Source organism: Canis lupus, chromosome 1 (genome assembly GCF_048164855.1).
Source record: "Canis lupus baileyi chromosome 1, mCanLup2.hap1, whole genome shotgun sequence".
Lineage (NCBI taxonomy): Eukaryota > Metazoa > Chordata > Mammalia > Carnivora > Canidae > Canis > Canis lupus.
In genome coordinates this window covers 22,610,073-22,631,503 of record NC_132838.1, presented here as the reverse complement: position 1 = coordinate 22,631,503, position 21,431 = coordinate 22,610,073, and the positions used below count along the sequence as shown (strand labels likewise).

The following is a 21,431-nucleotide window of genomic DNA, read 5'->3' as shown; positions in this document are numbered from 1 at the left end:
CCCCACTTGCAGTCTCCTTGCTGTTTCACTTTCAGACTGTATTGTGTGTTTGTTTGCTCCATTTGGCCACCAACTCAGTTGAAGCTATCACTGTCTCTTACTTGGAGAACTTCAACATTTTCTTACCTGGTGTCTCCACTTCCACCACCAACTTCTTTCTACCTGAAAGCCCTTAAGAGGTCTGTGATCATTCTGAAGATAACTGAATGTGATCCATAAGGTTCTTGAGTGAACTGGGTCTTGCTTCTCTTTCCAGCCCCATTTTGTGCCACTTCCCTTTTGCTCCCAGTGTTCCAGACACATGATCTGCTCTCAGTTTGCTTATAAAGAAACAGGAGCTAACTCCTAGGATACCCCATGATTCTGCCTAAATGTTACTTCTCTAAGGAGGTCTTTCATTATGACCACCTTCCTCCTCCAAGGACTATTATTTTTTCAACTACATCTTTCTCTTGAACTATATTTTTTTTAAATATGTTTTATTTATTTGAAAGAGAGAGATCATGAGCAGGGGAGAGGGGCAGAGGGAGGAGAAGCAGACTCCCACCTGAGCAGGGAGCCTGATGTGGGGCTCAATCCCAGGACCCCAGGATCATGACCTAAGCTGAAGGCAGATGCTTAGCCTACTGAGATACCCAGGTTCCCTGAACTCTACTTTTTAAAATTACCAATTATAGTTGTAATCTTATATTTATTTGCTTCATGATTTGTTTAGTAAGTCTTTTTTTCAGTAAGCTGTAAGCTCCATGATGCCAACAATCATGCCTCTCTTTGAGGAGTGCGTGGAGGTGGGAGCAATCACAATATTCTAATTTGATTGATACTTACCTAGTTGTATTCCTGGGACGAGACCAACCTACCTTGCCACCTGCTCCTTCTCTGCCAACGTCCCACAATATTCTAATTTGGAAACTGTTCTCAAACCACACGATATACAAGAAGACAGTGACATGCAAATTAGTATGAAACAATATCAGCATGGCCCAATAAATACTTTCTAATGGTTTCATAGTCTGGCTATTGTTCCCTCTCTGCTCTTCCAGAAAAACAGCTCAGAAATGGAGCTTTCACAGCTCCCTTCAAACAGTTGTGGGTTGATCCCAGGTGAGAAGTAACCTGACATTCTATTCAGCTCACAATGATCCAGACAAGGTACCTGTTTTAGGAATGGAAAAGATGAGTCATTTAATATATATTGGGTTTTTTTATCCTTCTCTAGTCTAACCAGTTGGGCAGACCTATGGCTATATCACAACTGTATGTGCCTCTTATACTTTTCTTTTTGCCTGCTTGAATCCTTTCATGAATTTTCTCCCCCAGATTTACCGAGGTATAATAGACATTTAGCATTGTCTAAGTTTAAGGTGTACAATGTATTAATTTGATACACTTCTATATCTCAAGACAATCAGCATCATAGCCTTAGCTGACACCCTCATCATATCCCATAATTACCATTTTTAACGGAAAAAATTAATATCTACACTCTGAGCAACTTTCAAGTACATAGTACAGTATTATTAACTATAATCACCATGATGTACATTGTAACACCAGAATTTATTCAACTAGTAACTGGAAATTTACACCCTTTGGCCAACATCTCCCCATTTCTCCCAACCTCCAGTCTTGGTAACCACCATTTGATTTTCTGTTTCTATGAGTTTGGCTTTTTCAGATTCCACATATAAGTGATATCATAAAGCATTTGTCTTTCTTGGTCTGATTTATTTCATTAGCATACTGCCCTCAAGGTCCATCCATGTTTTTATCACAGCATCGTATCACCAGCACCTAACTGGATCTTCAATATTTTTTCTAGAATAATTGGATATATTCTTTACCATTCCTGCCCTATCTTTCCTGGCAATTCACAGTTCACATTAGCATGTTCAAAATTCTGAGATTTGAGAAAAGAAATATGTTTTCCAACTTAATTGACCAAGGAACTTCCTCCCCACCCCATAATGCTGATTAATATTTCATTGTAGGGAACATTGGGCTAGATTATCTGTGAAATTTCTTCCAGTTGATTGACTATATAGCACCTTATTTCAGCAGGAGATGCTTTGAAATATTCAATGCCATAGGAATTTCTGTTCAAATTCAAAGACCTGTAAAATTATTGAGACATATGTTGAGCTCAAAGTGTTCTAATAACAAAACTGTTATCAGAAAAGACTGCAATTGTAGGAAGGAAGTCCAGTCCCCAAGCAGTCATTGGATCCGTTCTCTCCCAAGTACTATAAAAATTAAAGACATTATTATTTCACAAAACCAATTTTCCAATTATACGAAGACTTTAGGCACATCTGATTATGAAATATTTGTTTTTATTTAATTTAGTAGAGAAAGGTTGAAACCTTTTATAATAACCAAACATCATGAAAATAAAAAATGTGCCTGTGTAACTTTTAAAAATTTAATTCTCTCCTTACTGATTTTAATGAAACACATCTAGATCTTTGATTACTCAGACACTGGATACCCGAGCTATTATAGTAACACCAGGAAAAGATGCATTAAGACAATATATTTTTTGTTAATTTAAAAAGATCACATAGAATGAATTATGTTGAACGACATCATAATGTCTATTGAGTGCCAACTCTGTGCCAGGGCCTGTGGCCGGTGTGTTACGTTATCTCATGAAATAATCACAGTGTTCTAGAGAATATTTGCAAATTTCTGAATTACATCATTGGCTTCCCCTCTGAAGCCCAATAGAGTGTCATCTTGCCTCTTCTGGAGTCCAGCTGTCGTTCAGAACTCTTACCTGTTGGAGTATTCTTATGATGTGCTCAGATATAGGGCTGATTGTCATTTCTCGCAAATTCTGCATTTGGGAATTCACCTACTGCTAAAATCTATTTTTACACACCAAAATCAGTAACTGTGGTGCTTTTATGGTCATTTGTGGACATGTGCAGAGCAGTCAAAAATTCAATTCTGCTTTATTGTTTCGGCACTCACAGTGCAAAGGAGTTGTCCTTTCTACAGTATATTTAGTGCCACTTTTTCACATTTTTGTTGATTTTTGGTGGCAATGTCAGTGTTTAAAGTGGCCTTTAAATGTAGTGAAGTGCTGCTTAGTGTTCTACATGCAAAAGGCTGTGTGATGTATGTCATGGAGAAAATGTGTGTGTTAATTGAACTGCACTCAAGCTTGTGTTGTAATATTGTTGACTGTGAGTTCAGCGTTAATGATGAACATTATATATTAAATAAAGCGTCTTTAAACAGAAATACACATAAAACAAGGTCATATATTGACTGATAAAAACGTTGTCACCAGAAGCTCCCAGGAACCTAACACTGAATTGCCTCCAGAAGCAATTCTTAATATTCCTTAATTCCGTGTTTACAGCAACTTTACAGAACAAATTGCTACAAATAATGAGGGTCAGCTACATCAAAAGATTCCATTCCACTTGACTTTCTGAACTGCTCATTTGATGTCAAATATTCTGATTATTCAAGCCTTTGAATTGAGATTGGAAAATTAATGAAAGACCTTCAATAGCAAGTTTTAAACTGATAGGAATTTTTATGAGGAAGTCATAAAGGCCTGGAATCAAAGATTTATAATGGGAGTCCTCATGATCTCTAACTTTCTGAGGCAATAGCATCAGTATAATCTCCCTACTGTTCAGCAGAGTCCAGAATCATTACTTTCTGAGTTAAAATTGATATCTTTCTGGGTGAGAAGGAAAGAAAAATGAGTGGAAATTTGAAAAATTCTAGTTTACAAGGTTTTAAAAATGCCCTTAGGGTGTACTGCTCTGTGTGACTCAAAGTAAGTTGGTCAGAAATGGTGAACTGTTAAATCTAAGTCTTGCTAATAAAAATCCATGATATCTCCAACTATCTTCTTTGTCAGTGCACACATAAAAGGTTAATTTATTCCAATCAAATTAATTTGTTAAGCACAGAAAGGGCATATTGAGATACTACTGTAAAATGACTTTTTAAATTGTAAGTAAAACTCTGCTACAGAAAGTTCTGACCTTTCATTACTTGCCTCATTCCTCTGTAGTAAATGTAAAATTACGTCAAGGAAATCTTATTTCTTTCACTTAGAAGCAGAATCTTTTAACAGAAAGTGCTATTTAAATACTTTTGATGAGTTCCTCCCCCGAGATTCAAGCTATGTTAGAAGTGCTTAATCTTTTTCCAATATTAATGAATCAGCAATACCTTAAATTTAGGTGACTATTGTTTCAAAAAAGCAGTGATTCTTAGATAACTGTCAAAAGATAGTGTTTTGATTTTGAAGCAAGAACTGGGTTATTATATTCATTTGTGAGAAGTTAATTTTTGACATTCAGCATATTTCTAACAATTTTGCAGTTTGGAAGCCTACACCAGAAGTGTCCCAAATGGTATGGCAGGTTATTAATTTAGGCAACATCTTATGTAACGTTTCAGTAGTATAATGATAGAAGTGCCTACTTTCCGTCAGGTGCTAAGAGGGTCATTTTGAATGTGTTTTCTCTAATTCTGACAATAGCTGTATAAAAGAGGTATTACTATAAGTATTATTATTTCCATTTTATAAACAAAAACTCTGAAGGTCTAAAAGGCCCAAATATTTCACTCAGAAGGTATAGAAAGCTAATATAGCTTGTTAAAGAAGCACCTTCAAAGCTTAGGTCTGGAAAACAACCAAACTCATTGCTTCTGCTACTTTTTAAACTAGCTGATAAATAAAATAAGCTAATGTTTGCTTTTTAGAACACTACGACTTCTAACAAATAACGTGATGTATATAGAACATAGTGTTTCTAATTGATCACTGAGGACTCAAGAAAGCAATTTAAGGTGTCGTTACATAAGCAAATTATAAAAAACATCTTATTAGTCTGTTATTTTGACCTAGATATTGTTGACGCTGAGGTACTGTTGGAACACTGCAGAACATTTATATCAGGACTTCGTGACACTCTTATAAACCCAGTGATTGACTTTTAAGTGAGATTCATACACTCTTACCAGTTTGAAAATTAAAGGCGCCTTTTAGGTAGCTTCTTTAAAAAAAGGAAAATAAGTTGTGAGTGATTGCTGTCAAATAGTTTGTCTTTCACACCATCGAATAAATAGTATTTTCATAAAGACTACCTCATTCAGGGGAGCCCAGGATGGCAGGTGAGGGGCCAGGCCTGGGGGAAGGTGTATAGAGTAGTCCTAGGCAGGCATCACTGAGGTGGCTTCCTGTGATTCTCATCACCTTGGGATACTCATAGCACAAAGTAGCCTTCTTCCTCTTCCCCCTACTTTCTGCTCAGTATGGTAGGCTAATTCTTAAAAAGAGAGAGCTAAATTGAGAGAGAGAAAGAGATAGTTCACATACCGTAAATTCACCCCGAGAGTGCACTAGTCAGTGGTCTTTCGCACCGGCACCACTCTCTCATTCCCAAACATTTTCGCCATCCCCAAGGTAACCTTATACCCATTCACAGTCCTTCCCATTCACTCCTCCCATCCCCTGGCAAACACTAATCTACTTTCTGTCCATAGATTTGCCTATTCTGGACATTTCATGTGAGTGGAACCATACAATATTGACCTTTTGTGTCTGGCTTCTTTCACTTAGAGTAACATTTTTAAGGCACATGAGTATTTCACCGTGTATCAGTTCCTGGTTCCTTATCATGGCTGGGTAATACTCCACTGTATGCATGTTCCACTGTAGCACATTTTGTTTATCCATTCTTCGGTCAATGGACATTCGGGTTGTTTCCACTTTTGGCTATTCTAAGTAAAGCTGCTATGAATGTTTCTGTACAAGATTTTGTGTGGACATAAATTTTGTTTATCTTAGGTAGATAACTTCCATCTTTCCTCTCATTTTTCATTGCTTTTTTTCCCCAGCTTCAGGAATGCCCAGAACATTAGGAACTTTCACGTCTTCAACAGCTTGATAAACACCAAGCTGTTCACATCTCCCTAAATCTGATCTCCATTTGCCTGTCTTTTCCCAGAGCCACCCATTGGCCAGATGCACCCCCCACATGGCAGTGTCACTCCTCAGAAGAACAGCAACCTGCTTGTGATCATTGTGATCACCGTCGGCGTCATCACAGTGCTGGTGGTAGTGATCGTGGCTGTGATTTGCACCCGGCGCTCTTCAGCCCAGCAGAGAAAGTAGGTAACAGCTGGTTCCTAAGAGGAGAGAGGTCACTATTTGCTCTATCAGCTTCTTGAGTTATATTTTTGACAAGTCTCTTCCTGTGTCCTTTCACAATTCACCATATATTCTTTATCCTCTGACCTGAGCAAAACCTCTCCTTTTGTTGATTCTAGGACCGTAACTTGAGTGGGTGAGGGCTGGACTTGCAGACTTAATAATAGAACGCACCTGGAGACCCACTTGGCATTTCTGCTTGATTTTACTTCTCTGAGCCAGATTCTTCCTTCCAGTGGGGGCAGGTGTTACTTCAGCAACATTTAGAGACTGGACTTCTTCAGGTTCCAATTCACGGCCCTCTCTAGAGCTATGTGTCAAATGTTGGAGATGTGTGTTCCTCGAAAAGTATTTCCCCATTCTAGCCAGGAGGACTGCAGGCATTGAATCAATGCTTGTTGCAAGGATGACTACCAAATTCAGTGTAGTTACAATGCTGAGGAGTGTTTGGTTTGGAGATAGTAGTTAGAAGAGAAATTCTAGAAATTCCTGGCTGTGATTGATACTCAGAAATTAAACTTTCTGAGGGGTTTAAAAATGTTTTAATATTATGCAGTTCTAGGTGATAGCACATGCAGAGGACGATACATCAAAGTTTAGAATGGGAAGATGGTTTTAATTCAACTTATCCCCTTCCAGCAACATCCATAACCAGCATATTAACCTTGTGTCAACCGGTTGTGGGAATCAGCAATAATCTCCTGGTTTTTCTCTGCCTCTCTAGCACTTTTCAAATCTTGCCTGATATGTCCCTTTCAGCTGTACTTTCTCACTGAATTGGCTATAATAAGCTCTTCCCTTGATTCATTTTTTTCCCTTTGGCCTCAGGCATGGCGCCAGCTCTGAAAGCCTGAGGCATGGGCCTATAGATGGTTGGTTCAACAACTATATGTTACACATAGTGTCAGAGGAAGATTCTCTAACAAATAATTGTTCCTCTTCCCTTGCTAATATCTTAGTTTCTCTCTCCTTAAAAACCCTATGACCCGTTTGCTGATCTGTATGAGATCTTCCAACCTTCTGAAGTGTTTAGAAATAGGATACAGAAAGATGTACAAACTGAAGAAAGTGGCATAGGAGTGTAGATGCAGTCTTTGCATTTAATTTATTTATATGGCAGGGCAAATTTTATATCTGGCTGCATTGATGAGACTGGCCTGTCTTCAAGCTGATGCCAGCTGGTGGGCTGATCCATTGTGCTTAACAAGAACCCAGGCCAACTGAGCTTAGCTGACTCTCATACTGGGAAGTCATAATTACCCACAGAACTTAAACACTTCTTCCAACTTAGTGAGGCTCTGGAGGGAGAGGAACTGTAACTGAGAAAGGCATCGAACAGCCTCTCGGTCGGGCCATCCCAGGAAAGGGACTGTGCAAACACAGAATGGTAGATGCCGGTGAGCCAGGGCTCTGAAGCAGAGTCACAAAGATTCGCATAAATGGAAGTAGGGAAGCCATCAAAACCAAACTTGGCCTATTTCATCGATGGCTTTAAAGACACGGATGCATTCACTAAACTAAGTTTAATTAACTAAACCATCTGTGTGTAGCAGGGGGTTTTGTTTGTTCCATTTTCATCCTTGTGAGATAATGTTGGAGGGTATTTAGTGACCTGACGAACTGGATTCCTGGGCATGTTGTGTCCTCATAGAGAAAATGCCAGTCTTCTCAAAATGCAAAAGTGGGATTTGATGCTATCTTGAGAAACTCCTAAATTGTCTTAAATCCCACGCTAAGCAATTTGTGAAGAGCTTGACGTTTTTATTTAAAAAGAGTAGAGGCTGAGACCTGGGTCTGACTCGTTTTTAAAATCAGGAAATGAATGAAAGAATAAATCACTCCATGAATGATTGGAAACCAAAGACAGTGAATTTATACCTTCATAGTGGTGCTGCCACTTTGATTTTTCCTCAGCCTTCACCCAAAGTCCCTTCATATTTACTTGGCATATTCTCACAATTTTGTTTCATATATCTTTCTCCTACAACAGACCCATGGGCGTTCATCTCAGTCTCTTTGTTTGTATATGTTAACAGAGGAAAAAAAGAAAAAAATTTCTCCTTCAAGATATTCCTGAGTTTTAATTTAGCTTTTCTTGATTTCACTGAGGATCCTTCCTCCTGATACCAGTACCACTGAGTCTTTTTGAATGAATTAAGTGATGCAGATGAAAGCAAAATCAATTCCAATCTGAGGCAGAAATAATGCCCCGTATGGAACTCTCAGAAAAATGAGAGTTTAATATAATTAATAAAGTGAAATAGGAAACACATTCAAGGGCTTTCTTCAATATCTCTTTATCTGTTGGTGCTATAGAATGTAAATTGTGTTTCAGTGGGGCTCTTGAATTACATCCAGTGGATTTGAAACATATTTTTGTGTACTGTTGGTAACACTATATTCAAGTTAGTACCCACACATTTTATTCTATGGTTTATCATATTTATATTTATTTAATAAGGGTGTGGTTATCTAAAAAAAAAATGTGGTTATCTGATTGATTAACACCCCACTTGGTAAGATTTTATTTTTACAATGTAAAATCACTAACAAGTTAGAACCCAAGTTCTAGTTCTGATTCTCCACTTCTAGAATTAAATTAGTCGTGTTTAATTAAGCCTAAAGGAAGGCCTAATCCCTGAATGTCAGTTTCCTCAGTGAGAAATAGGGCTAAATACTTTCTATCATCTTTCTATCTTAAAACACTGAAATTCCCCATGGAGTACTATCAAATTATAAACTCATGTGGTAGCACTTAGCTTCAAATTAATATGAAATAAAAATAATTTTGCCTTTCTTTTTAGTTATTGATTTACATTTTTAGTACTTTGAAGAGAATTCCCTTACATATTTTGAATTAGTGAAATTATAGTAGAATATCATAATATAGGAAAAATATGCTGATGAAGTCTTAAATTATAGGGCTTCTGTACCTTTTAGGAAAGTAATAACATTTTCCTAGCCCAAATATAGAACATGTATCATGGTAAGTTAGAATGTATCTGTAGATACTAACGACAAACTATTTAACATTGAAAATATCCTGGAAATCTAGAACACATGGTTATCACATTTCTAAGGCAGTTACCTGGGTAGATAATCAACATGTCTGAATACATTAACTTTAAATATGTGAATAAAACTCAAAGTTCACATGATAGAGTCACCAGTTGAGTAAGCCTCTTATTTGATTTTAAAAGTATATGACAAAATAAATAAATAAATAATAAGGCAAGTTTTAAATATTAGTCCATATTCAAATTTTGACAAAATAATTATCTTCAGTCCTGACAATCAAATGTTTAAACTCTTAAATCTATTGTAGTTTAGGTTACTTTCACTCATTTTCAGATTTTTAACATTTTTTTAAACATTTTTATTGTTTTTCAGTATTCCACAGAGGCAACCCCTTAGATCTTCAATGTACCTTAATTCTACCACAGAAAATGTAGGTTTATTTGAATTTCTAGGACACATGTTCCCTGGGATTCCAATACAAGCTTTTTGTTTTTGTGGTTGTTGTTCTTTTGTTTATTTTTGCTTTTAATAGCAGTTTGGAGAATAAAAATAATCAATATAGAGAATTAGGAAGCTGGAAACCTTTGGGAAAGATTTGCAAGGAAGAAGTAGGGCAGGTACTTATTATACATCCCAATAGATTTTTTCCTGGTTACCTTGAATCATTCTTCACACTCCGTTCAGGGCTTCTTTCTTTCTGAAGACTTCTGTAAATTCTCAGTGAAGCAAACTGCCCTTGCTTCAACCTCCTGTCAGATCTTGGGTGCTTTCTATCTGATCAGGAAAATTAGTACAGAGCTATTTGCCTGCTTCCTATAAACAACTTGAGCAGAGGATGCCTTGAGCAGAAGGGGATTTAATAATTTATTACAATATGGCAAAATAATCTATGAGATGAGAGTAGTATTTTAGAATTTCAAAGGGCAGGGTCTTGAATAAAACGGTTACTAACCCAATGTTGGTGTTTATACCTTCACATCCCAAGCATATTAATTAAAAGTGAAAAGGAAGCAAACTTCTCTTATAGCAATAGGTTAGGTGCAAAGTAAGAAACAGAGAGGCCAATAAAGAATCAGAGAATCTTGCAAAAAATCCTTCCAAGGTGATAATGAAAAATTCTTATTATTTAATTCAGGTTATTAGTATGTGCTTAGGATGGGATCTGCATGATACAAAGTAACAAATCTGATTAATGTTAACTCGGGAGCTAAAGATTTTTCTACAATTTCTCACAACTTCTAGATAGTATTAAAAATGTTTCTGTTGGAGCTAAGGCCTCCTATGATTTGGTCCCTTTACTTTTTCAGCTTTTACCAACTGCCAGTCCCTGGGCCTGCTCCTTACTCCAACAATGCAGAAATTCACAGTAGCCATGCCATTTTTCACTCATTTATCAACTCCCACTGTCTCACCTGTATTTGCATTTCTAGTGCTTAGCAAATTTCTTGACACACACTCAGTATTCAGTAAATGTTCAATGAATAAGTGTTCTAAGACAATGGGTGATGTTGGACAAGTGAAAGAGACAGAATTTGCTCCAGTATCACTGGAGGAAACCAATTCCCATGCTGGGAGCCTCTTGCCAGTTCAGGAAGACAGGCAGTAATCAGTGCAAGGTGAATGGTAAAGAAAGAGACGAGGAAAGGGACTTCGATATGCTCAGATTACACTGACCTAACATGGTCAGGAAGGCTTCCTGAAGAACAGAGGCTTGAAGAAAATCTTTAAGAGTAAGTGGTTTGTAAGTAAACTGGATTGTGAAGGCGTTCTGGGCAAAGTACGATGAGATAGATTGGGGGGGGGGGATAGAGAAACAGAGAAAGAGAATAACAAAAGAGAGAGATAGAGAGAACAAAAATCACCAGCACTTGATTATGGTGTGAGAGCCTTTATGAAAAAATTCACGGTGTAGGAAGAGACCTTCCATCCCACAGCTGGTTTTGGAAGCTGAAAGATTACTGATACTTGTGAGAAAAGATGCATGTAGTAAGGGATAAACATGTGACATATTCCCAATCTAATACAAAAGCTAAGTTTAACCTAAAAACAAACAAAACCAAATTCACTAAGACAGTGTTTCTCAAACTTAAGAATCCTATCCTATTTCCCCCCTTTTTTTTTAATTTTATTTATTTATGATAGTCACAGAGAGAGAGAGAGAGGCAGAGACATAGGCAGAGGGAGAAGCAGGCTCCATGCACCGGGAGCCCGATGTGGGATTCGATCCCGGGTCTCCAGGATCATGCCCTGAGCCAAAGGCAGGCGCTAAACAGCTGCGCCACCCAGGGTTCCCTCCTATTTCCCTTGAGGGCGGTTAAAACACAGACTGCTGGGCCTGTCCCTCTCACAATGCCCCCCCCCCCCACACACACACACATACACGTGTGCAAGTTTCTGATCTGGGGCGGAGACTGAGAACATGCATTTCTAACAGATTCTCAGGAGATGCTGATGCTGGGACCGTATTTCAGGATCCATTGCATTGGATTCATCTGCACACAGATTTTAAAGATTCCATTGGTGAGACAGAGGAACTAGGGAACCACAGTGGGCAGCAGTCATTATGTCAGAGAACCAGCAGATGGACAGAAGGCTGAGATGACAATGTTCCTGCAGGTTTTAAGACAAATTTCAGGCAATTTAGTTGTGAGCAGATGTCAGTTTTATTACAAACCTGCTACATGGGCGGCTGGTCTACCACCAGCAGGGAAGGGAGGCCTCTCCAAGGTCAAAGATTTATCTCTTGATAAGAGACATTATAGAAAACAAAAGCAGTTAGTAGACAGTTTTTTTGTAGAATATATACAAAAAGAAAATAAAATTTGTTTAGAATCTTTAGATTCTTGACTGACCATGAGTGGATGAGTAGCTTCTCAGAAAAAGTCTTGATCTGATTAAAATCCATCATAAAAATGTAGATGCATTTTATCAGAAATGATAAATTTTTTTCCCATATGGAGGTTATAAGTCACAACATACAAAAATTCTCTACCTCAGTCAGGTGGAATTTTTTTTAATAAGACACATCTGGCACTGAGGTTATGGGGGCTGATGAATGAATGAGTTATGTGTGTAAACAAGAGGAAACCAAAATTCATAATTTATTTTTTAGTTTCAGAAATTATTTGACATATTTTCCCCCACAGGCTATTTAAATGTTGAGTTATTATGAAAAGGTTGACTTTCTTATCCTGGATTTGGGAACTGGAACGTCTCTCTAGGCAGTCTTGTAGGCACTGGGATTAAAAAGTTATTTAGCATTTTGATTTGTTAGAAAGATAACAGGGTGAAATCTCCAAGTGCAAAAATGACATTAAATTGTTTTATGAAGTTACCAGGGGTAGCTTACCTAGAGAGCTGCGCATGACTTGCAGATTGCTTCCTGTGCCCAGGTGAAGTGTAAGGAAATGAATTCAGGGAATGGATGGTTGGCACACAGTTATTATTTTAGACACAGGAAAATGGTCTAAGGGTTTTTACAGACCATTGTCCAGAGACAGTGTGAGACCCCTGCCAGAAAGTCAGCAAAATGTAGGTAGTTATAGGGAAAACATTAGAACAGAAAATATTATTTCTCTACTAAGCTACTCAACAAATATCAAGTCTGGCATTCCTTGTCTCCAATCCTTATCGGCATGCTTCAAAAAAGACCAAAAAATGTATAAAACAGTCAAAACAAAGCAAGTCACACCCCTAAACCTTTATTAATTGCCCAATATGAGTAAAGGTCTTTCAGCATTGGAAGATAAAGCCACTCTCCATGGCCTTGTACGAGTCACAAAGAGTGTTCACTGAAGTGGCTTGTTTGAACCATTTAGCCCCCGTGAATACAGTTATCCTCATAAACCATAAGTTTCAAGTGAAGAAGTAAAAGGCAGTTACTTCTCTGGGGTTCTATCAGAGGTTATATTTTAACTAACTGAATTCTGTCTTAGAAGAGACTTTATTACCCTAAACAAATAGAAGCTACAAGTGGAGATTTTTTAAGAGGTAGAACCATAAAGCAGAGGCTGAAAACTTTCTGAAAAGGGGCAAATAGTAAATATTTGAGGTTTCGTGAGACATGTGGGACATACAGTCTCTGTTACAACTACTCAACACTCTGCACTGTGAAAACAAATGAGCTCAGTAGGATTCCAATAAGATTTTATTTACAAAATCAGGCTGTGGGCAGATCTGGTCTACAGGCCATAGTTTACTGACGCTTACTGCACAGAATGGCTGGCGTTGAGTGCCAGGCCTACTTTACTTAGCATGTAGGGAACATTTGTATCTCACTAGCCCCCAAAAGAGACTACCCCTGAAAAAAATGAATTTATGATTGCAAAATTCTTATTGAGGGAAATAGGAGACATTTGAAGCACCCCTCTAAACTGTGTTTTTCTCTCTTCAAAGGATGGGTCTTAATTGTGTTTGCATCCAGATACTTAGTGACTCCAAGGCACAAGTGCTTTATTCTCCTTAGAATGTCCTCATGCTGCCTTTTGTCTCCAAATAGCACATTAAATTGTGCAGCTGAGCTATAGACTTTCTTCTAAACCCTAATCTTGGCTGGCACAAATTCTGGCCTTTTGTATTTCTATTTGCCCTTTCAGAGCAGCTCCTTCATTTATCTCCTAAGCAGATGTTGCCGTCAAGTACCTTATGACTAGCTCCAAAGATTGGCATATGGCTCCATCTAACCCACTGTCACCTTGTGTGAGAATTTGTAGCCGGTGAAGCTAGATTCAGGCACTCTCTGGCAGGCAGCCAGGGCCCTGGGGATTCAGCACCACTGCTCCTATAATGTGGTGAAGCTCCGGGGGAGAGGACGAAAGGCAGCCAAGACATGCCTGCCAATTCTTGGATCTCATGGGTTCCCCCCTGGGAGCACTCTTGTGTCCTTTCCTGCTTCTAACTTGAATTGACTGAGAAAAGAGAGGAAAGACCGTTGAATAGAGGCACTCACATTCACCTTCTAATTTTTTGTTCCATAGGAAACGGGCCACTCACAGTGTTGGCAAGAGGAAGGGCAGCCAGAAGGACCTCAGGCCTCCTGATCTTTGGATACATCATGAAGAAATGGAGATGAAAAATATTGAGAAGCCATCGGGTACTGACCCTACAGGAAGGGACTCTCCCATCCAAAGTTGCCAAGACCTCACACCAGTCAGCCACAGCCAGTCAGAAACTCAACTGGGGAGCAAAAGCACCTCTCATTCAGGTAACTCTCTCCTCTTGGGCATCAGGACAACTCTCCCCTCCAATTCTGAATTCCAAAAAGGACGTCCCCACTCTCTCTCTGATGGAGGCATCCTTCCTTTCAATCTGCGGGTCACTTACCAGCAGTTAAAATAATCTGATGTAAATTTGGTTGAGTAACTAGTTTCTTTTCCATCATCCTATTACCTGCCTTTTATCATTGAAATGCTTTTTAAAACTTTCAGGAGGTAACAGCTGGTACGCTTGGGAAATACTGAAATGTAAAAGCCAAATTAATTTATTGCTTTTTGTTAAATCTTGAATGAAAGTCTTATCAAATGCTATTTGAAACTATTTGTACATTTTTTAATTCCTTGTGTCTATGGATAATTGTAAGTTGATTTTTAAATTCACTCTGTTTCTTGCGTTAAACAAAATCACATTAGGGACACGTGACTTATGAAAATATTGACTCTTCTGTTACTTTGGGCTTGATTGCTGTGAACATCAACTTTTATCCCCATGCAATCACATTATATGACCGCTAGCCTAGTTTGGTGGAGTCTATGTGCAGGCTCTGTTGATACGCAAAGTGGTCAGAAGCAGAAAGCCTACCATTTGGTGAATAGTTGCAGAACAAGCCATGTCCAGGAATAACTAAGAAATCTAGAAAGTGCCTGTAAGATATTCCACTTTCTCTTGGTCCTCTCGAATTTTAAAAATGTTTATGGGAAGCCAAACAATGAACCAAGTATTCTCATCAACACACACACATACCCCTCTTGGTCTACTCATAATGTGTTTGTAGGAGGGGTAGCTGTTGTTTTTAAACCGAATTAAAATATTTTAGTTATTTGAATGTGTAACTGGTTTACTAGACTTTCTCAGCTTCCAATTGTTTAAATAAGGAGCTCACTTTTTAACCACGAGTTGAGTATTTTTTTCCAGCTCTTAAATAATATCTCAAACAGATTCCCTAACCTTTCCATCATTTTCAGTAAACTACATTCTAGTCCTATTAAGAACTGCACTCTGAAGCTAAAGTTTCTCCTTCCCTTACGGCCAGCTGGACTTTGGGCTCTGAGGACTGGGATCTTAATCTGTTGTTTAAGGCCTCCAGGACCCTGGAAGGAAATGGAGTGGTGGGGGTGGGGCAGAAGGAGGGGCACAGTCTGTTTCAGAAACTCCTTTACTTATTCCTCCTACCCACCTGTTCTTCCTGGCTGTGTAGGAGGACAGGGAGGGGGGATGAAGAGGTGAGAGGCAGGGAGGGAGGAGAGAAAGAATAGTTGGTAGTTTGACGCTGGTTTTTGGGCAGATGGGCTGTCCTCCTGTGACATCCAAATTCTGGGTCCCTTGTGAAGCACAAGTATGAGTTCTTTTTGAGACCCTGTGGGATTTTCTTCCACTGGCCCATTACGTGAGGTGAGGTATCAAGTCTAGGCTTACCCCACTCCTACCAGGCACAGCTCTGCCAACCTCACTCTCCTCGGACAGGCCAGCTACAGTTGAGTGAATTCCAGGGAAAGGACTCAAGCTTGAGCGACTTTCCCAGGGACCTCTTGACCCCAGACCGAATGATGAAAGAGATTGTACTCCAGTCCTGGGCCCTCTTTCAATTTTGCTCTTCTTAAATAACCTCTTCCTCTGTTTAAATAGACACAGAGTAGACCAGCAAGCCCGCTGCCTGAGCGAACTAATACCTAGAGAATGAATGGAGGGCAGATCTTTTTTTGCAGGAGCCTCCACACTCTACAGATGTTTATTCTGACAGTTTGGATTCCTAGGGGGCATCAGGAGGACAGCACACCTCCGCCTCCCACTGCAGAGGATAGAATTACCTCTCAGCCCTTAAAGGTTTTACCAATTATTTCTAGGATTTCTCCTTCCTTACATTTCCCTTTATCTTTTACACACTGAAATGACATTTGGGGGCAGCCAGAGTACTTGGGATCATTTAATAAGTCCTGGGAGAAGCTTAACTCCAAACAATGGCTGTTTTCCTTAGAATAAGAGGATACTTGTGCTTATTTGTTTTTAATTTAAAGACCTACTTGTCAACTCTATAGTAGAAGAAAAGTAGTACTCAAAATCCTGCTAGTTATATTTTACATCATATCTAGTGTTCTCTGCAGTCTCCTGGCAGGTAAAAGAACAAAGATCCATGTCAATGAATAGTATACTCTTAAATGTTCTGGTCTACTAGGAAACTTTTAAAATATTTTTACATTTGAGGTAGACTTTCTCCTTTTGTGGATTATTTTAGGTCAATCCTAGGAGACTTATTCCCCTCCTCTCTTTTGTAAAGTCTTCTCAAATATTCAACTTCCCACGAAGACTTTGTGGCAGCAACTGGAGTCATAGCTTTCTGGAAAATACTATTTATTTTTGTACTTAGAGGAGATTCAAAGTTTTTTGTGCCACAGTGGTATAATTTGCTCAGTTTTATTGTCCTACATGGTTCTGTGTAGTTTTTTGGAAGATGTGTGAACAGTTTCAGATGTAGACAGCTCTCATCGTCTTAGCGACATAGAACTTTCCCCCAGCATTTTTTTTTAATTTTGAATTCTATTACCTACTATTTCAATTAAAAAAATACATGTGTGTAATCTTAAAAGACAGAGAATAGCACAAAAAGTTGTGAAAATAACACCCAAAGAAATCAAAAGTATGTTTGCCTTTTCACCATCCCCAAATTCCTTATCCCTTTCTTCAAAGGAAGGCAATGTTAAGAATTCTGTGTGTAACCTTTCTCTACAGATATATATGCATGCACATTCATGCAGATATATAAACACACATATACATATGTAATATACAGATATATAACACATATATACAGATATATATTTACATTTATATATTTATGTGCACACACAGAAATGCGCATATACACAATATGCTTTCATATGCATACTACACAAATGAGCACATAGGATGCTATTCAGAACTTCAGTTTGTTGTTCTCAACATATATTTTATTAACATTTAAATCTATACATATAATTCTTTCTTCTTATTATTATTTTTAAAGATTTTATTTATTTATCATGAGAAACACAGAGAGAGAGGCAGAGACACAGGCAGAGGGAGAAGCAGGCTCCATGCAGGGAGCCCGATGCGGGACTCGATCCCCGGACTTCAAGATCATGCCCTGGGCTGAAGGCGGCACTAAACCACTGAGCTGCCCAGGCTGCCCCCTTTCTTATTATTTTTAAAGATTCTGTAGTATGGTGTTTAATGGAATCATAATGAATGTATAATAAATATGCCTGGCCTTACTTTTGAAAAATATAGTTTATCCCTTGTGTTTTTATAATAAGATATAATGCCCTTGGGCCTTAAGTACTAGTTGCATAAGTTGTGGTAAATTCATACAATTGGATATTTATGGAACTGTTAAAAATGCTAAAAGTGAGGCACCTGGGTGTCTCCGTTAGTAGAGCATGTGACTCTTGATCTCAGGGTCATGAGTTCAAGCCCCACATTCAGCATACAATATACTTAAAAAAAAACTAAATAAATAGAATAGGTGCTGCTTGTGAGTATAGAAGTATGACTGTTTTTAAATAAATGAAAATTATAAAACTGACTTGACAGAGAAATATGTTCATATTATTTGCCCAAGAAGGTAACAAAAGAGTATGTGTGGGAAAATGTCACTTTAGTACAAAATATGTATGTTAATATATACCTTCTCACTTTTACATATCACACATAGACAAACTTTGCCAAAGAACAAAATATACATAATGGTTCTTTCTGAATAACCAGGTTATGGTAAGTTTTATCATATTAGAGTTTGTGCAATGAGACTATATTGATTGGGTAATAAAAAATAGATATAATTATTTAAAATATCAATAAAGAGAAAGAGGCACCGGCATGCCTAGCTAGAAAGTATGTCAAGTATTGCGTCAATGAAGACGTGTCTCTCAGGAGTATTGTTCTTCTCCTAGGTCAAGACACTGAAGAAGCAGGGAGTTCCATGTCCACTCTGGAAAGGTCACTGGCTGCACGTAGAGCCACTCGGGCCAAGCTTATGATTCCTATGGATGCCCAGTCCAACAATCCTGGTGGGTAAAGATTGGTACCACAGTGAAGACATGAAATGTTTTCTGTTTTCATCTTTTCTGTATCAAATTAGCAAAAATATTTAGAGTTTTCTCTGTACTTTCTGGGTAACTAAACAAAATGAAAAATGGCTAAAACTATATCATTTATAGTTTGAAGTCAGATTTCTACTTATTGTATTTGTTGTATGCAGTCCAGTGGACTGTCTGTTGCAAGACAGATAGCTACATAGTTAAGGAATCATAAAAAATATGAATTGAAGAGCTGAAACTTCTGTCACTCTTATTGGTCTCAGTCTAATGATCACATCTTCATAGCTTTCTTTTTTTTTTTTCTTCATAGCTTTCTTATGTGTGCTTTTTTAATAGGTCCAATTTCCAGATTTAAATAATCTAGTACCCTTGAAGCAAGTGTTCACAGATATCCACTTACTACCCTCTTCTTGTCAAAGGTTGCTGTCATATTCCCACATTAACTGAAGATATTAGCACACCTGGGGTCACTTCCTTTCCAATTACCTCTATGATTAATCTTGGCAATTATAATATCCATGCAGGTAATTCATCCAGTGCCTTAGACTGTTTAGTTCCTTTATGGTACCTGCAATGATATTGGCTCCTTCCCACCTCAATTCATCAATTCACACTGTGTCACCCACTAAAGCAATCACTGTAACCCCTCAAACCTCAGTTCCTATCATCCCTTTTTCTATGACTTTGTTTCTTTCCTGCTCACCTATTCTATTGCCTCCTTGCTAACAATTCGTCAATCCCACCAAGACCTCCAATCCATTAACTCTGCTACCTTCCCACTGTCCCTCATTTGCCTCATGTCCTCCAAACTCAACTGAGAATTCAGAGTCATTTATCATCTCAGTCCCTTGCAAACACTCTCATCTCCCCTGGTCTTCCTTTCCCATTGTATGAAAGAAAGAAAGAAAGAAAGAAAGAAAGAAAGAAAGAAAGAAGGAAGGAAGGAAGGAAGGAAGGAAGGAAGGAAGGAAGGAAGGAAGGAAGGAAAAGAGAGAGAGAGAAAGAAAGAAAAAGAAAACCTCAACCCTGATTATATTAGCTCCATTACCAGTTCTTACCATGTACCCTAACAGCTGGTTTTATCTTGAAAAAAACACATGACTTGCTTGGTGAGCCTTAATTATATTAGCTCCAACCCTGATTATATTAGCTCCACTACCAGTTCTTACCATGTACCCTAACAGCTGGTTTTATCTGGAAAAAAAACACATGACTTGCTTGGTGAGCCTTAATGACCACAAATCTAAGGCAAACAAGCAGCCATGTTTCTGGAAATGCTACTCATTTCTCTAGTTATTCATTGTTTCAGTTTTTTAAATGAATGTCTTATATCTATTATATTACCAAGAAGAGAGAAACACTGAGAAATGGCATCCTTACTCTTCCATCAAATCTATTTGATGTGTTTGTGCTCATATCTGAAGCCAGCTCTTTCCTCTGTTGTCATCCTTTCTCATCCACTTGGGGACCCTTGTAATTATCCCTTCCCTGGCCTGCATAATCCATTTTCTCTCTTCATAGATACTCTAATGGGCATACAAGCATTCTATCACAACCGTTGTTTCCAAACACTCTCATTGGACCACTTTCCCCTCCAACTAAAGCTTATCCCTCTCCCTTCCTGAAAAGCTCTTTTAAAATGTGTTATACAAAAAAAATAAAATAAAATAAAAATGTGTTATACCCACTTTTTCCTTTTTGTAATCTTTGTAATCTTCCTTATTAGTTTGAATGATATTTCACAGTTTCGCTCCACTGAAACCACGGTTGTAAGGTGATCGATAATCTCCACATTGCCAAAATAATTCATCAATTTTCAGATGCTTAGCAAAATTTGACATAGCTTCTCACTTTTTTTTTTTTTTAACTAAAACACTTTCTTCACTTGATTTACGGCATACTGAATGTTCCTGGTTTTCATCCTATCCTACTGGCTGCTCTTTCTCAATACCTTTTACTTATTCCTCCCCTTCCTCCCAATCTCTGAGTCAGGGAGTGCCCCAAAGGCTCAGTCTTCAAGCTTTTCTCTTCTGCCTACCTTGCTGTTTTGATGATGTCATTTGGTTCCGATGAACTTAATGCCAATTAATTTTTTTTTCATCTAAATGTTGATAAATCTCAAATTTTATCTCTAACTTAATCTCTTCTCAGAATCCATATCAACATTAATATCAACCATTGACTCCATTTCTCCATATGGCTGTGTAAGAGACAAGTCAGCTATGTTCAGAATGGAAATCCTGCTTCTCATTATTCCCTTTCCCCACCTCCAAACTTGACCCTCCTACTGTTTTCCCCATTTCAATAAGTGGCACCACAGTTCATCCACTCTTTTCAAAACTCTAGTTTCATGATCTTTTATCCAAATTTCATTACATCCCAAATTTAGTCTTTCATCAATCCTATAGTTCTTGCTAATAATACCTGTTGAAAATCCAGCCACTCCTTCCCATCTCTACTGCTCTGTCCTAAGCTATGGCCACCACCAGCTGTTTCAGAATATAAACTATAGCTCTAAGCTTGTAACTAGTCTCTTTTCTTTGGCTCTTTCCCCTATGGTAAGAACAGCCTTTCAACGTGTGAATTAGATCATGTTACTCCTCTTGACTTCCCATCACATGTAGAATGAAATCCATGATTTTCCTTATTTTCCTTGTCCTACAAGGCCCCAGGTGATAAAGCCTCTGGGCATGTCCCTCATTCCATCTCCTGCAATTACTCTTATCGGTTTCAGCCTGATAGCCTTCCTCTAATGCATGTGAATGACACACATTCAAAGTCAAGGACTTTCACTTGCTGTTCCCTTTCCCTGGAATTTCTTTTCATAGATATTTACATGCCTTTTTCTTAATTTCATTCAAGTCTGTGTTCAGTGGCTACCATCACAGTTCTTCCATAACCATTGTCTAACACAGCACTTTTGGTCACTCTCTCCTCTATTC

At 38.2% G+C, this 21,431-nt stretch overlaps 1 protein-coding gene across 7 annotated transcripts in view; it reads left to right on the top strand.

The window, feature by feature from the left end:
* The window catches only part of DCC (DCC netrin 1 receptor), a 1,086,838-nt gene that overhangs the window by 1,009,014 nt on the left and 56,393 nt on the right, over positions 1-21,431 (top strand). For all 7 annotated transcript variants that reach the window (XM_072822920.1, XM_072822912.1, XM_072822902.1 and 4 more), the window contains 3 exons: positions 5,982-6,144; positions 14,179-14,405; positions 18,343-18,459. In XM_072822920.1, the coding sequence (XP_072679021.1) occupies positions 5,982-6,144; positions 14,179-14,405; positions 18,343-18,459 (507 nt within the window). The remainder of the gene's footprint in view (positions 1-5,981; positions 6,145-14,178; positions 14,406-18,342; positions 18,460-21,431) is intronic.